At 37.4% G+C, this 17,847-nt stretch overlaps 2 protein-coding genes across 4 annotated transcripts; one reads left to right on the forward strand and one right to left on the reverse strand.

The window, feature by feature from the left end:
* Positions 1–377: 377 nt before the first annotated feature.
* On the forward strand, positions 378–2,038 carry LOC117793613 (uncharacterized protein C18orf19 homolog A). The gene is made up of 3 exons (XM_034633982.1): positions 378–1,103; positions 1,170–1,315; positions 1,382–2,038. Exons 1-3 carry the CDS (start codon positions 583–585, stop codon positions 1,525–1,527), a joined length of 813 nt encoding a protein of 270 aa, XP_034489873.1. The 5' UTR covers positions 378–582; the 3' UTR covers positions 1,528–2,038.
* Positions 2,039–4,027: 1,989 nt separating this feature from the next.
* On the reverse strand, positions 4,028–17,772 carry LOC117791721 (ubiquitin carboxyl-terminal hydrolase Usp2). Of its 3 annotated transcripts, XM_034631571.1 has the most exons (9): positions 17,149–17,772; positions 12,280–13,263; positions 7,861–8,059; positions 7,038–7,187; positions 6,763–6,976; positions 5,980–6,302; positions 5,767–5,916; positions 5,612–5,690; positions 4,028–5,221 (listed from the first exon to the last, which is right to left on the reverse strand). In XM_034631571.1, exons 1-9 carry the CDS (start codon positions 17,644–17,646, stop codon positions 5,149–5,151), a joined length of 2,670 nt encoding a protein of 889 aa, XP_034487462.1. In that variant the 5' UTR covers positions 17,647–17,772; the 3' UTR covers positions 4,028–5,148. The 3 variants fall into 3 exon arrangements, with proteins under 3 accessions (XP_034487462.1, XP_034487473.1, XP_034487483.1); XM_034631582.1 differs by lacking the exon at positions 12,280–13,263 and having other exon boundaries at positions 17,149–17,765; XM_034631592.1 differs by lacking the exons at positions 12,280–13,263; positions 17,149–17,772 and adding an exon at positions 9,032–11,571.
* Positions 17,773–17,847: the final 75 nt, after the last annotated feature.

Genomic DNA, 17,847 nt, shown 5'->3' on the forward strand with positions numbered 1-17,847 from the left:
ACTTTTGGCAACCGTTTACTTCAAATATTTAGTTTGAACAAAGGAATAAAAAACACAGATTTATCATTAATTCGCAAGCTGTATTTCTTATTGTCGTCTGTCGTTTCACGATTGTCGTATGGTGCAAAATCACTTGCTGTCACGTGCACCTCTCTAAACAGCAGGTGAAATTGTGCCGGTTAGGGCTGGAAAAATAATTATTTAAACTATCGATATATCAAAATATTAAAAAACTTGAAAAATAATTAAAATAAATGATAAAAATACAAAACTTGATACAAAAAATAAAAATAATAACAAAAATATTATAATTATGATACAAGTTTGGTCGAGAAACATTAATCAGTCGTACAATTACGAAACCATCGATAGTATCGAAGTAGCTCTCGACGTTTTTGCAGCCCTAGTGCCGGGTTGTATAAAAAACAGAGTGTGAAAGTAGAACAGAAATTTAATAAATTTACACAAGTAATCACTTATTTGAATAATTATCAGACGAAATAATAGACGAATTACTCAATTCGTCAAAAATAAAAAAAAATTATAATAAATTATTGTTAACGGCTGAGCAAAAGACAAGGCATGGTAACGGTTGGACTGCTAACGCCTGCAATGCGCCTGCTTGGTATTGGTAGCAGCAGCACCAGCAGCAGCGGCATTGTCTGCCTTCGGTTACTTACGCGAATGCGAGTAAGCAGCCCGAGAGTAAACCTTAATCTTAATCAACGATGCCTTAGCGTCCTGGGCAACTTCAACAACAACAGCAAGGGAAACGGTAAATGTACAACAACAACGCCAACATTGCCTTTGGCAACATCAACGACTTCAATACTGTCGCCGCTGATTGTCACAAAATATCGGAGCTATGCACGTCTCAGTACCAAGTCCACGACGCACTGCTCCAGCGCCAACAAAACGGACACCAAGTCATCGTCGACGACGGCGCCCGTGTCCAGTACGACGGAACTGTTTGGCGAGGCGGCAAACATGGGTCTGTTTGCAAAGTTCAAGCACATGTATAAGCAGTATTGGTACGTGCTCATACCGGTTCATGTCCTAACATCGATTGGCTGGTTCGGTGGTTTCTATTATCTATCAAAGAGGTAAAGCTCTGATCTGTTCCTGATCTGACCATAGCTAATCATCATGCTTATTTACTTGTCATACAGCGGCGTCGATGTACCTGCCCTGCTGCAGTATTTGCACCTGAGTGAGACCATTATTGAAAAGGTGCAAGGCTCTGATATGGGCCACTATGCCATTGCATATCTGTGCTACAAAGTGGCAACGCCAATCCGCTACGCAGTAACGCTCGGTAAGTGGGCATTTAAGTTAAAATAAGACCCAAATAGTAATAATAATAATACAATTCAAATTCCAGGCGGCACCACGGTGTCTATCAAATATCTGGTACAATGGGGTCATATCAAGCCTATGCCAACTAAAAGCCAATTGATTAAAATGTATGAGGACACGAAGGCAACACGTGCCAGTGCCAAGACCCACAAGGATGAGAATCACAAATGATAGCCAGCCGGCCCAACCATTTACTGGGCATAGTCGTTACCACCTGTTGTCGTTGTCGTTGTCGCTTGCCATGCGGCGTTCAGTTGGCTAGTTGTATATTTTTTGTTAAGCTGTTGCACATTGCTCTGCAAGTGTTCATCCATGGAATTAATCTTTTGCCCAGGCGCCAATTGGATCAATCATTCAAAAGGCCGCTGCTGCTATCCGTGAGAGGCATACACATAATTGCATACTTCATATACATATACATATATATATATATTTTGTAATAACATATTTGCATGGTTTTTGTTAGTTACGAAATCGTTGCTGTTGCTGTCGACGCATCCCGCAAGCAGCATGCAATGGAGCATCGTACTCACTCATACATGTATATGCCTTCATACATCTAAACATTTGCGCACACATATAACCAGAGTAGCAGCCTCCGATACAGACAAGAAGTGTAGTATATATTTTGTAAATGTCATTTAAATGAAAAAACCTGAACCTGACTGGTATAAAACGAAAACATTTCTCTTCTTTCTGCTTAGAAATCAACCTATTTATTATTCTTATTGGCGATAAATCGAAAGACAATTACAGCTGACCAATCAGAGGTCACCACTTCAATCGCCAGCTGGCAAACATACATTTCGATAGTTCCACACTATAATTCGATTATAGTGGCGCGCCGCCCAAAAACGATAAGGGATATCAATATCGAATATCGATGAATTATAAATCATACGCGGCGACTACCATAACTGTATGCGACAGTCAAGTATTTGTTTTGACAAAATAATACAAATGACACTATATTTTTAATAAACAAACTTGAACACAGTGAATCTTATTATTAATCCACTGGAAATTAAATACAATGTAGTAAGTAATAAAAAGTAAAAAATGGTTTTATTTTACAAAATAAAGTATGCAGTTTTTATTTTGTCAAAAGCTGACTTTTGAATTTCTATGATTTTTCAGCTCTTTTTTTTTATTAAACCTTTTTTATGTGCTAAAAACCATAGCATTATGTATAAGAAAATAAAGGAACAATATAGTAAAAATTAACCATGAAGATATTTTTTTGTGCCAAATACTGTATATTCTTATTGGAGAGATAATTGGCTTTCCCCCAATAAGGGATACAAAAAGGAAGAATTTTGAGAAGAGACTTTTCGAATACTGTAAATCAACAAGGTTTCGTCTACATTTAAAGCAGATTGGAATTGGTAGTTTTATGTTCCATTGAAAACGGAAATAGAATAGAAAATATACTCCTTACATTCATCCGTTTGTCTTCTATTTGGTTTATATAGCATGGAAATATGAAACCAAATTTTGATTTGGATAAATTGACGAGGATATTAAATCATTAATATTTTGTTATTAAAACACACTTTCTTTCGATTTTGTTTTTGCATTTTATATTTCGTTATCAGTTTTTTGTTGTTTTTTTTTTGTTGTTTTTTATTTATTTTTTGTTTTGTTTGTAACGTTAGTAAAATATCCAACAATTATAATTGTAACTAATAGTTAAGCCAGAAAAAATATATATAGTAGTTGTTGTTGTTGTTGTTTCTTTTACAAATAAATAAATAATGTGTCTTGTTTTTTAGTTTTTATGCTCTGTGTAGTTGTGTGTGTAGTTGTCTGTTTTGTGTGTGTGTGTGTATTTAGTAATAGTAGTAAGTAGTATGTAGGTAGGTAGGTGTATTATTTGTTGCTTGCTCTTGGAAACAAGCTACATTATGTACACATATTTACTTCGATTTCTGTACTGGTGTTCATTTTAAATATATCATCATTTACATAAATACAATACAATAAATAAATAAATAAATTATATAAATAAAATAGGCAACAAATTATTTATGTAGGTAGGTTGTTGGCAAATAGCAATTATGTATCGGGTAAAAGGGGAAAGGATTGGTTACACGGAAATATTTTAACTAAAAATGTATATAGTCTAAAATAAGTTACAAAAAAATTAAACAAACAAAAAGATATATACATATATATATATTTATATATATATATATATATATATTGAACAAGGTTCTCCGTGACATATGCGGCGGACATTAAGTATTTCGTACGTTGATACGACATGTAAATTTGAGACTAGTTTGGATTGGATTGGATTGCTTAGTGTTCAACAAAAACGAATTCAATTTTTAACGTAATTTTATAAGGTATTCCTTGATGTGTGTTCTTTTTTCTTCTTTTTGGTGTTTTCGTGCTATTCTCATCCATTATAATTGTGTTTTTTTTTTTCTCTTTATAAATAACTGCTAGCATTTATCATAAGTACGTTTCACAATGCAGCTTCAGTTTATTTCTTTTTCTTTTCTTTTCTTATCATTTTTGTTTGTTGCACTTCACGCCAAATGTTCTCTCTTTCTCTCTCTTATTTGCATTAGTATTAGTATTTGTTTTTGTTTTCTTTATAAACTAATCATTTGCTAAAAGCTTTTTCTTTTGCTAGTCATTGTTTTTGTTTTGTTTTTCTTTTTTAATGTAATAATGTTTCTTGCGATTTTTTCACATTTTATCTCATTTAGAATGTGTGAGGGTGTGTTTTTGTTTTTGGGTATCTATGTGTATGTTTTTTCTTTTAATGTTATTCCCCCTTTTTGTTCTCTTTTGCATTATTGTTGATTTATCATTTGTCCTCTTTATGAAATATATACTGATATACATTGCACAAGTTATCGTTAGTTTTAAATTAGCTTTTGTTCAATACATTGTTTGCTTACGTTATCGATTTGTTGCTTTTTTTTTGCTTTTAATTTAGTTTCTTTATCCACAACCACTTGACACGGCTTTCGGCAAACCAAACTGTGGAAAACTATTGATTTATTCTTTTTCATTTTAGTTTGTATTGACTGTGATTTAAAATTCAGACATACATATACATATATCATTGTCAATCATATAGATACATCTTTTTTTTCTCGTTTTAAGTATAAGTATATACGTGATCCAATGTGTTTTGTGTGTTTGTTCTAAAGATGGATCGAAATTGGGTTCATGACGCTTATACAACATACTAAAATATATATGCAAGAGAAGTGCAAGTAACAATTTTGCTCAATTTCGTTTTATAGTGTTGAATTGTTGTTCTTATTGTTGTTGTGCTGCTCTTTCCCTCGGTTATGTTCTTGGCTTGCCGAAAGCTATGTTGCACAAATTGTTACAATTATTTTTATTTTTCTTTAATGTATACTTTTATGCATCTCGCATGCTCCTGTTGTCGGTTTCAGTTAATGGTTAGACATCGTTTATATACATCATTAGCTTCCACCGTCGTCCAATTATCCATTTGTTGTAGTCATTCTATTTGGTTTCGAGTTGAGTTAAGAGTTAGTAAATAGTTGATCATAAATTTACGCACATATTGCACAATTGCAGTAATTTTACAAAAACATTTTCTAAGGTGTACGACTTTCTTGATGTTATTGGTGTTATTTTTGTTGTTGTTGTTGTTTGCACTTTTGCACTTTATTCCAGTTGTGGTTGCGATTTGTTGGTGGTGTTTAATGTTGCTGTTGTTTCTGTTGTTGTCGTTGTTAATATGTTCCTTTGACTTGTTCAGCTACAGCCCGATTCTCTTTTTGCATTTGTTTGGAGTTAGTTTTACGCTCGTTCGTAGAATAATATATAGGCACTGGATGAAACGAGACAGTTTTCAGGTATAGCATCGCTGACGCTGCAACAATTAAAGAGATAAATATTTTAAAATAAATGAACATAATAGCAATATAAAAAATACAGTTGAAAACGATGTACAAACAAATATTACAAATATTTTAGCATTATTTCAACATTTTGTTGAACTTTTTTCTATTTATATATTTTTTAGGTGCATTCAATATCTATTTTATTGAATTTAATTTTCAATTTGAACAAATTATCATAAAATTGAAAACTAAAAGTTATTCTATAATTTTTAAATATAAATTAAAGTGTAATTTTTTTTCAGAAGCTTTTTTCATTAAAGTAAACAAAAGTTCAAATTTCCCATGCATCCCTATAATTATTTCAGATTTGATTTTTGTAAACTCATAACTCATAATAACAGAAAACATATTTATCTTACCTATTATCATTGAATTCGTGCCACTTGTGTGAGACCGGATGCTTACAAAGAGCCACATAATGTCCACCAGCCGTTGAGCCTGAATATGAAATATAAAATAAATCAAATGGTAAAAAAAAGTTTTGTATTTTCCAAATACCTTTTAGTAAACTTACCCATATGATTGGAGATCGCATAAAGCGAATAATGCACATTCGAGTTTGAATTGGCGCCATATGAGGCCATGTTAAGCTCTCGATCCGATGTGGGAAACTCAACAATATTCGACAGTTTGCTCCAGCGTGTTTCTGAGAACCGTTTCAGATCTAAGTAAAGGAAATATATTTATAAAAAACAATGTTTTAACATGCAATTTTTGATGCGCTTACGTATAACCAAATATTTGGGGAAACGCTGAATCGTGAAACTTTTCGTGCATTTTCGTCGCGTCTTGCACTTGGAGCATGTGGGCATCTCATCGCCATCCAGCACTTCCTCGCGTATAAATAAGTCCAAGCAAGCCTCCAGTTTACAGCGTGATGACGACGGCAGCGGCACACTCAGATCCCAAAAGGGGTCAAAGGTTACACTCGTATTGCCGCAATTCGTGCACTTTAGTGTGCTCTTTAACTGGCCGACAAATAGATCACGGATGAGGGAATTTTCGTGCCGCGCATACCACTCCCAGGTCAGATCCGCCTTCTTGTTGTCACTGCAATCACAATAATTGTAATGATTTTATATTTTAATCTCTACTATATTATATCTTAGTTATGAAAGAAATTTTTGTATATTTATGCACTGGTCACACTATACTATAAATATAATAAAGCTATTATTCACATTGTTTATAATAAACTTTATTTCTGTTATTTAGGCTAACTATTTAGCCTTTTGTATTTACAATTGTTTTTATTTTATGCTTTTTATTTAATTATTGTAATTTTTGTTATACCTACACTACATTTAGTTTTCGCAATTTTATTTTTAATATCAGTAGGTCACATTTTCAGAGTCATTGAAAGCTGTCTAAGTAATCGTAGCAAAAGGATTATTCAACTTGAATGTTTTGTTAAAAGCAATACCAAGAGTTTCTGTTAAGTGTAAGCCAATTGAAGCTAGCCTTTTATATATCTAAACACAATAAATTGCTTGATTACTTAACGACTCACCTGAGGTTATCATCAATGTTCAGAGTCTCGCCTTTGACGCCCGAATTGAGCGCCGAGTGCAGCGAGTCTAGGAAGAAGCGCAGAAACTCCTGCGCATCCTGTTGATTGTAATCACTGTACATTCGATGTTTCGTCGAGAAGGCTCGCTTCAGTTCCATGGGAGTAACGCTGTGCACATTTGTCGTCCACATTTCCTGTATGAGCTTGGCAAATTCTGCAATATAGCAACAAATAAATAAATTTATTGATATTTAGAGTTTGGGATATTAACGTACCGTGTAATATCTGTTGATCCTTGGAGGTTGTCGAGCGTGTGCTGGTGTGATGTGTGCGCAGGAAGCGCGTCAGCTCAGTCGTGTGACTCAGACATTGAATGACCGAGTTCATGAAGCAAGTGTTTCCGATATTCCTCAGACCGCATAGACCTGTGGGTTGAAAGCATATATTTCAATTGTTTTATTATTAAGATTCAATTAAGATGCAATTAATTATATGTAGCTAACTGGGCGTTGCCCAAAAGGCACTACCCAATTCGGATGGCAAATCATGCATTTGTGCTCGTCGCGTTCGATTTACGCCCGGCATTGTGAACGTCTACAAGATCTAATCTAATTTATGCGAAAGTTTCTATGTGTTAATATAGCTCAGTATATTAACTGACATACTGAATTACTGGCTAATATAATTAACGTACAGGACGAGCACAGCCTACTGATCTCTCGAAATTATTAATAACACCGATTTGCCTATATCATAGAATACAATTCAATATTTCTAGGATTCGTTTAGTTCCATAACGATTTACAATTTTTATTTAAGTTTGAATTCAAATATAAACTCGATAATTATCGAAAAGCTGGCGGCGCGAATAAATAATCTATTGTGAATTATGAAGAATAAACGGATGAACCGTGGTGAATATACTAAGGTGTCCTATTCCCCACATCTGTATGTATAGGAATTGATTTTAGAACTATGATTTCTTGGTCAAAACATATTAGAATTGACTTAAGATGGTGTAATTATCAACAATTGTTATAGGTGAATTAGTCTTGGGATATACATAAATATTTTTCATTTGATTGCTGCTTTACTCACCCTCGAACTTCTCGTCACGGGAGCTCTTGTAGCCTTCGTCGACGCTATTGTGCTTATTGCTAAGCGACGATGAGCCAATGGAAGAAGAAGTTGTGGCATTGCTGTTGCTCCGGATGCTGTCCCGATCCCAGTAGCGGTTGGATGTCGGCGAGACAGGTGGCAGCACTGAGCGTGAGCTGCTTGTGGCGTTGCGTGACGCCTGGACGAAATAGGATAGTCGATAAGTAACGAAAGATCGAATTATACATATATACAACACATATGTACATATGTATGTATATTTACGTGAAAAATGTTATGTTGGCCAAAGAAAAAAACGATGCCAATTAATTTACAATTAGTATTTCAAAGCAGCAGGCAATCGAGCGTTAGAAAAGGATGCATATATGTATGTATGTATGTCTGTCTGTTGGCTTGGTGTTAGTGTATGAGTGAGTGTAACAAACATGCATGCGTTAAAGCAGACGCACAAAACAAATACAATAACAAACGCAATAAAAATAACAAAACGAAACAAACACACAACTGTTAACATAAAAGAAATGCAAATGCTGCAGAGAGTAGATCGAGAGAGCTAAGAAGCGAGCGAGAGGGGAGGCTAAACGAGGTGGAAGGAGTGAAACCAAGAGAATGAAAAAAACGCAACAGACATTGTGAATCGGTTGATCGATATCGATAACAGATAAGAGAAATGCCCTTAGCTAAAAAGTCCTAGAGAAAATAATAATTATTATAATAAAAAGAACAACACAACAAAGTACACAAAGAAAAAAAAAAAAAAACAAATACGGGTTTTACAGTTACGGTGCTAATGATGACATAATAATAATGTTAAACATGAGCAGTTGTCTATTGTAGCTACTTAGATATAAAAAGGAAACGGAAACAGACAATGTGTGTGTGTGAGAGAGAGAAAGAGAGTAAAAGTATATGAAGAGAGAGACAGAGAGAGAGCGCAAAGAGCGCCCCAAGATAGTTGGGCGCCACTTACGCTGTCGCTAGCTGTTGCATTGACCGCGGCAGAGTCGCAAGTACTAGTACTAGAGTAGGTGGTGGTGGTGGTGGTAGTGGTGGAGGAGGAGGAGGAGCAGGAGACGGAGACGGAGCCGGTGACGGAGACGCCCGTGCTGCCGCTGGCACCGTTGTCATTGTGCTGATGATGATGATTTACCTTATGGTTGCTGGATGACGACGATGTTGACGACGACACACTGCCAATCGTACAATCTGCATTTGCTGTTGTTGTTGTTGTTGCTGTTGTCCCGCTGCTGTTCGTTGCCTTGGCCAAAAGACCATGGCCAATGCGATTGGCCGATTTGCCGATGGGCGCCAGAGCTGTCATCGTTGTCATCGCTGTCACTGTTGTCGAGTTGGTGTTGTTGGTGGTGGTGGTGTTGTTGCTAGCGCATGTACGATATCCGGCCCGTGTCAATGAGCTGCTATATCCGGCAGCAATCCTTGCATTATCCAAATCGCTGCTGCAGTAACGTTGCTGCAGATTGCTGCTGCTGCCAGCTGATGTTGCTCCTGCGGCTGCTGCTGCTGCTACTGCTGATGTTGCTGCTGCTGTTGTTGCTGTCGTGCCGGTTGTTGCTGTTGCATTGCTGCTGCGCATTGGCGTCGGCAGTCGCTTCTGCTCGCTGAGATTATTAAATTTTTCAATGGACGCCTTAATGCTTAACGAATCGATGCCATAGCGACGTGCATTGCTGCTCTCCCGATCCCGATCTCGATCTCGATCCCGTTCTCTTTCACGTTCCCTTTCCCGCTCCCGATCTCTTTCCTTGGGCCGCTGCTCGCCATTCGTGTGCTTATAGCTATTGAACTTCTCGTAGCTAGCGGCAAAGTTGGAATTTGTCGAGGAGATGATTGTGGATTTGGGACGCACCGAACGTTGTCCAATTGGCTTATCATTATTGCTGCCGTTGTTGGCCAATTGTTGCTGATTGCGCAGCTGCAATGGCGGCGTTATGGGCTTAAAGTAACAGATGTTGGTCACCTTTTGGCTTGATGTTGCTGTTGCTGCTGCTGTTGTGCCAGCAGCTGTTGCCGGCGGCGTATCGTCGCTATCAATATAGCTAATGTCATCGTGTTGTTGTTGTTGTTGCTGTTGTTGCTGTTGTTGTTGTGCTTGCTGCTGCCGTTGCATGCTGTTGCTGTTGTTGTTGCTGATGCTGCTGATATTATTGCTGTTGCTGTTGTTACTGCTGCTGTTGTTATTGTTATTATTGTTGTAGCTACTGTGACTATTCATAGCGTTGTGATTGTTGTTGCACTGCAGCATCAGCGGCTTTAGCTTACCACCAGCCACAACGCCACGTCCAGCAGTTGCTGCTGTTGTTGTTGCTGCGGTTGCTGCGGCAGCAACTGTTGCCTTTGTCTTGCTATTATTATGGCTATGACTATGGTTATGACTATATCTGATATCAATCCTGTGGACGGTTGTGTTATTAGCTATTGCTGTTGTTGTAGTTGTGGTTGTTGCTGCTGCTGCTGTTCTGCTGCTACTGTTGATGTTGCTGTTGCTACTGCTGCTGCTGTTGCCGGCCGTTTGATTGCCATTAAGCGTCGTCGGTCGACGCATGTCATTCAATCCAATTCCAGCTGCTGTTTGTTTGTTGTTGCTTTGATTGTTGTTTTTGTGATCGTTGTTGCTGTTGTTGTTGCGCTTGCGTTGTGACTTGGTGTTTAGTGTCACCTGTGCATGGGCCAACTCGCACTCGGCCTTAAGAAAGCTGGGATCCTTGTAGCTGGACACCAGAAAATAACGTTGATTTGCCGCACGCACCGGATTGTTGCTGCTGTTGCCAGTTGTGGCAGCTGTGGCAGTTGTTGCTGTTGCACGTGCGTTGCTGCAAGCAGCGGTACTTCTATTGACAATCGATTGCTTTGGAACAGCAGCTGCTGCCGCTCCTCCGCCTCCTCCTGAGCTGGATTTGTTTCCTTTGACGTGACGTGTGATCGTCTGTGATTGTTGTTGTTGTTGCTGTTGACTGATGTTGTTGCCTCTTTGTTGCTGCTGCTGTTGTTGATTGTTGTCTGCTGTCGCTGCCTCACGCTGCACTTTGGACGCTGGAATCTTATGGAATCCTCTGGTTTTCTTAATGTCTAACATCATTCAACAGCTGCTCGTCCGCTAACTGTTGCTGTTGCGTCCACACGACACCTCTTGTTGTTTTTGTCGGTCTCTCTGTCTTTGTATTATTGCGCTTGGATTTATTAGAATTGATAGTTCTCTCTTGTCATTGTTGTTGTTGTGATACTTGTTTCTTGTTGTGTTTTTCCTCAATTTTTATCGAATTTGAAAAGGCGTGTTGTGCTTACCAAAAATACATACTCTCAAAACTGCTCAAAACACACACATTTTGGACTTGTTTGCAATTACAAACTACTAAGTTAAACTAAAATATTTTGGAAATATCTCTATATATATACAAATATATATCTCTATTATATGTATATATATAAATATTTAGATGCTTTGAACTTTGTTTGGAGCGCCTGCCTAAATCATGATCGATTTCAGTTGCAGTTAAATTTACATTTACAGTTGCGTTATCGATTAACGATTATTTGTTTTTGGTTTCGATTTCGTTTTATTTTTTATTTTTTGGTTGCGGTATCGATTGCTCTAGGGAATATAGTACTTATATAGCTTAACGATTTGCCTTTGTTATGGTTTTCGAGTACAAGTTAATCAAGTGAGTTAGTTAGTTGGTTAGTTTAGTTTAAAAGGGATGCGATCTGCAAGAGTTTAGCTAAAAATATATAGAAATACATATATCATGTAAATCGATTAATGGAAATTGCGTTTAACGGTTTAGCCACAAAAAAAAAAAAAAACCAAAATATAAATAAAAAACAAAGAGCAAAGCCAGATCGATAAAAAGAAATAGGAAGAGAGAGAGAACAAGAGAAAAAGAGCGAAAACGAGCCAGAGAGAAAGAAATGAGAATGACAATGCGTTTGATTTATATATAATATATATGTATGTATGTATACACTTATATACCCATATATAATAAAAAACGATGATTAATCGAACTGTTTGTATTCCTATCACAATACAGGGCCGTTGTAGGGTCAGGGTCAGGGGCTTGGAGGGGGAGGCTGGAGAGCAAAGCAAAAGCAACATTGTTTGATAATTCGCAAACATACACACACACACACATCCATAGAAATAAATGAAACGCACACAGAGAAAATTTCGTAAACTTTATACAAAATGCTTAGATTGAACGTTTAAGTTAAACAGAATTATCGGCTGGGCTAACTCCTTGACGGGTGGCAACCCTGGTCATGCGATTAGTACATGTTGCAAATTTGTCAGTTGCTCATTTATCGATCAGCATATTCAATTAGCAGTTATCGGTTAACGCTTAACGGTTATCGGTTAACAGTTAACGGTTTTCGGTTTACCTTGTCTGCCAAAGTCAATGTTGCTGTGGCACAAACATCGCCATCAATTTCCCCATTGATGTTGCCATTTCCATTGCCATTAGCTGTGACATTTTCTGTACAAGTCACTGTTGCATCGTCTGTGGTGTCCGTTGTTGTTGTTGCTGTTGCAGTTGCAGCTGCTGTTAAACTGGAGCTATCATAGATGGCATTACGTTTGGGAGACGTTGACAACAACGAGAGTCCATTAAGCTTGGCATCGAGTCCATTGCTGCACTGCATCTCAGTGGCATGTCCATTGCTTGTGGGCTGTGTGTCCTGTGTGTTGTTGTTGCTGCTGTTGTTGTTGCGTTGTTGTCGGGTTCGATTGCTGCGCAACGTGAATGTTGCCGTGGGCACATCTCCGCTGCTATTGCTGCTGTTCAGTGTGTATCTGCCAGATCCACTGCGTTGCTGTCTAAGATTTGATGTTGCTGTTGCTGTTGATTCACTTGTTGCACTTGCCTCACCGTTGCCCGCATCGCTGCTGCTGCTGTATAGGCGACTGTAACGGCTGCTCCTTGGTCTGTCCAGTGTAACGGTGCAGGTGGTGTTGTTGTTGTTGTTGTGATTGTTATCATTGCTTTTGTTGTTGCTGTTGCTGTTGCTGTTATCAGTGTCGGCCTCATTGACCGCCGATCTGGAACGTGACAGTTCACGATTGGGTTTATAGTTAGCCGGACTATACTTTTCATATATATCCAGGCCGGATGTGGCAACTAAACGTGCTAGGGATGATGATGAGCATGAGCTGGACAAACGTTTCGATGTGGAGGAGGAGTTGCTGCCATTTGTGGCATCATTGCCAGCACCGCTTGGTGGCAACTTCTTTGTCACATAATCGTCTTTCTTTGTTGCACCTGTTGAGCTCTTGGCTGCTGCTGCTGTTGTTGTTGTTGCTGATGATGATGATGATGATGCGGTCACATCGCCATTTGATGTTGTGCCCTTTGACCGACGCGACAACTGAGAGTGTCGGAAATGTTTCGTGTTGTGGTTTTTGTTGTTGTTGAAACATTTATACAGATGTGTGACGAACGATTGACAATTGACGTTTTTTTAGTTTTTGGTTGTGAAATAGCGATAACGATTAACGGTCAACGATAACGATTATAACATATGTTTGTTTGTTTGTTTTCATGATGGGGCAGCAACACAAACCAACAAAACATATTCAATTGCAACAAAAACAAAACGAAATAAAAGAAGAATTATAATAAACAGCAAAAAAAAATCAAATAAATAATTTGATACACACAAAACAATTCTTAAATAAAAACACACGCATACACACGCACACACAAATCGATTTGCAGAGCCCGCCTAAAAGTATGCAGTAAGAAAAAGGACGCGTTTCAAGTGCGACTTAAAACGCACGCGCTTCTAGCTTTAGACAAAATAACAATTGAACAAGCTTGATTAACTTGTGTAAACATCATACATTTTTATTTGCAATTCCTTTTTAAATTCATTTCTTTTCACTTTAATTTTGTATATAAATAAAAAAAAAAATGTAATTACAAGAGCATTTCAATTATTTCTGATAATGTAAATAACAAAAATTGTATATTAAAGTTATTTTCCAGCTCTTTAATAAAATATGAATGCAAATATTTTGTAACTTGCCGAAATAAACCTATCGGCTCAAAAGCTATTTGCATTAATTTTTTTTTTACAAATATGAAAAATAAAAGTTAATTTTTTTCTCAATTTGTAATTTAAATATGTTGTATAAAAATGGTATAAAAAACTTGAATGCCCAATTTGTTCATTAATATAACTTCTAAATCAAAATTAAAAATGAATTATTATTTCATATTATTTGTTTAGATTCCAAATAAGAGTTAAAATAAATTTATTAAAAACCACAAAATGATTTTTTTTTTTTATATATCATAATATATCATAACAGTTCCTGCTATTTGCATTGCCCAAAAAAAAGAGTTAGAAACCGTTCGAAAAAATTGAATGATCTTTTAGTATACGCTTAAATGATTTTTATTTAATTTTATATTAAAAAATTTTCTATAATCACAATTTGCGCCATCAAATGGCAACTCTGCACCACAAATAGTGTAAACAAATGGCCCAAATATTTGATGTGCTCATTCACATGTATTCTTTATTATATTTATTCGATCCGCAAAAGTGCTGCCAATGACTTGCACAAATTGATGCGATATCAGAATTGGGAACGTGAGAAACAGCTTATTTGTTATCGATAACGATAAGTCATGCGTTGATGTTGATGAAACAGCTTTTAAATATTTTGCGTGTTTTATGACAAATGCAATACATACATATGAGAAATATATAATTTATACATATAATAATATATATTAGTAAGTATGTATGTTTGTATGTATATACGTGTATGTATGCACGCATACAACAATGCATCATCACATTTAACCCAGCAGAACTGAAATTCCCTGTTCTTGATTTTCCCTTGCGTTTACTTGATGTTGTCATTTTTTTGACGTTTCATTGTTAGTGTTGTAATAATTCTGCCGGCGTCAACTGGCCGCTGCTTTTTCGAAACATAAAATAGGTCAATTGGTACATTATAGTTAAGCAAAAAATTTCAATTCCTCAATGGCTTAATGGTTAGAGTCGCCGAGTTGCAGACAAGAACACCACTAGAACAGCCATAAATACAACAAAAATTTAATACAATATAAATTAAAAGAAGAAAAAAAAACAAAGTAAAAATTATAATAATTTTTTTAGTTTAGTGCCTAGGGATTTTTTGGCAGAGTTCCACGAGGAGTTACCAACGTTTCTTGTTAGGGAAACGTTGAGAAGTGTATAGGAAAGCTTCCTCATTCCTCGTTCCTAGGAACTCCCAATGTTAAATTCCTCAATCATTTTCATACGAACGGATCGATGTTTCCTCAATGACCAGGGAATGCTCCTCAACTTTTCCTCAATATTTCTTTGAGGTCCAGTTCTGCTGGGAACTTATTGCGAATTTGAATTTTAATGCCGCCGATGCCAACAACAAATAATTATGTATATATATATATATTTATTTATATGTAGAGATAGCACAAGGGCGGTGAGACACATATTGTTGTTGTAGTTGTTGCTGCAGTTGCTGTGCTGTTGGTGTTGCCGTTGTTGGAGCAGTGCCAACAAGTGGTTCGGCTTGGCCAAAACATTCCATTGCCGTGCCGCGGCGGGTGGATCTATGTTTGTGGTCATGACGCATCCGCCGCCTTATCGCAGATTTGTGCAACATATATGTACATATACATAGGTATGTGCGTGTTTGTGTGTGTAACAGCGTAAACAGAACAACACAACAACAAGAAAGAGGAATGACAAGTTAGCAAAGTGAAAATGCAACTTCAAAATGCCGCCAACTGTCAAACGTGTGTCAAGAACAACAGTAAACACATATGTACATACGAGGGTGGGCTGACAAGTCTTTGGTCTAAGTAAGCAAACACAATTCTATTGAATAAAAATAAATTTAATTTTAAAAAAATCTCTTTTTGAAGCTATTTAAATTATGCCAACATTTTTATTCTTTTTAAACTTTAAGATTGATCAAGCTAACCTCAAAGTATGCAATATTTTCATAAATAACCTGTTCTTTGAGCCAAATTCGAATTAAAAAACAGAAAACTAATGACCGCATTATATTTGAAATAAAACATTTTTTCCAAATTACCAAACAGTGTGACAATACTTCACGAAACTTATATGGCCATCTGTTTAGGGATTACACTCTTTAATAATATAATAATTCAATTGAAGTGGTTGCGTGTTCTTACAAATGTATAATTTGTTTAACAAATTTACGCTTCACACTTAGGCCAATGACTTTTCAGTTGACCCTCGTAAATACATATAGGTAGGGCTGGGCTCTGCTTGGAAAGTGTTGACGCAAGAGTGGGCGAGGGGGCGTGGCTCTGGGTTGGCATGCTAATAAACATATAGCCAACTGGGGCGTGCCTAGGTAAATGAGGTGGCTATCGAAACATACATATACATATGTCATATGTCCATCTACTATGCTCGTGGAGGGAAGGTGGCAGGTGGCAAGTGGCAGGTTGGCGGTGGATTACGACCAGGTAAGTGTATGTCATGGGGCGACTTGTGACTTTTGGACAATGCACAACATGAAAACGCGCAGCCAAAGCTGATTAAAAATAGTTTTATATATTTAACACACACACACACTGACATACATATGTATTCACACACACAGCTATTGACACACATATATTGCATACAACGACAGGGGCTGTTCCGAAATCATTTTCACACTCTCTTATATCCTTAAAAATTTGTATTAAAAATATATTTTATATTCTCCTTCCATAACAAAGTTGATGTACATGTAACTTTGCTTAAACACATATTATGTGTAAAATTTGGAAATTTTCAAACAGCCCCGATATTTGTGTATATATTATAGCTATACAAACGATATGCATACAATGGACAACAATTCTTGAATGTCTATTATGATGGTGGGTTGATCTAGCTGATTTTTAAGCCAAACGACGTTCATGTGTGTGTGTGTGTGTGTGCAAGTATGTGTGTGTGTGTGTGTGTATGTTTGATTGTGTTTGTGTTGTTTGTTTTTTTTTTTTAACCCGAATATGTTCCGATTTCGAGACCAAAGTTGAAGTTTCAAGGTGAAATAGAGTTCTACACTAAATATAGTATGCCCGGCATAATACATATACTTTCTTGAGCCACCAATGTGAATGTCCTAATATGTATGTATAAGTATGTATGCATGTACATCAAAAATTAATTAAGATAAGGGTAAGGGTGGTAACGGGGGTAAGGGGGTGTGTGGCTAAAGCGATTTAACATAAATCAATTAACACTCACTCCGAATCGGCCATACGAATTTGTATCATAGTTGGAACTGGTAAAGTACGACGATGAACTGTTTCGATATCCAGAGTTGCCAAGGGAACCAGAACCGCCGCTCAGATACGATGTGGCTCCAATGCTATTCCGCTGTGTGCTCACACGCGGCGTATACGACGAGGAGTATGTTGAATAGGAGCTGGGATAATGGCTGCTGCCGCTGCCGCTGCTGCTGTAATGATTATAGGCGGATGTTGATGATGATGATGCCGTTGATGATGAGCCCGTGCCAGCTGATGAGGGCAGCAATTTGGATAGGCTGCTGCCGCGATCGTAGTACGTTGAGTAGCGCGTATAGCCGTTACTTGTGGCGCCTCCCCCGGTGCTGCCGCTGCTGCTGCTGCTGATGCCGGTGCTGCTGTTCGAGCTGCCAGCGCCGCTGGCCGACGTTGTGCCGTAGAGACTGCCACTGCCCGCTGCTGACGTTGACGATCTACGCGGCGAAATCACACGCATATTAGTGGCAGCAGCGTTCTACCGCTTCAATCGGACCAGTTTGCCGTTTTGCTGTTGCTGTTGCCGTTGTGAATTGACTTGATATTGTGATTGTAGTTGTTGTTGTTGTTGTTGCTTTTGCTGATTGCCACAATGTCCAGTTCTCTCTCTCTCACACTCTGTCTCTCTTTTTGCTGCTACTCTTGTTGTTTTTGTTGTTAT

The sequence above is a fragment of the Drosophila innubila genome, chromosome X, assembly GCF_004354385.1.
Source record: "Drosophila innubila isolate TH190305 chromosome X, UK_Dinn_1.0, whole genome shotgun sequence".
NCBI lineage: Eukaryota > Metazoa > Arthropoda > Insecta > Diptera > Drosophilidae > Drosophila > Drosophila innubila.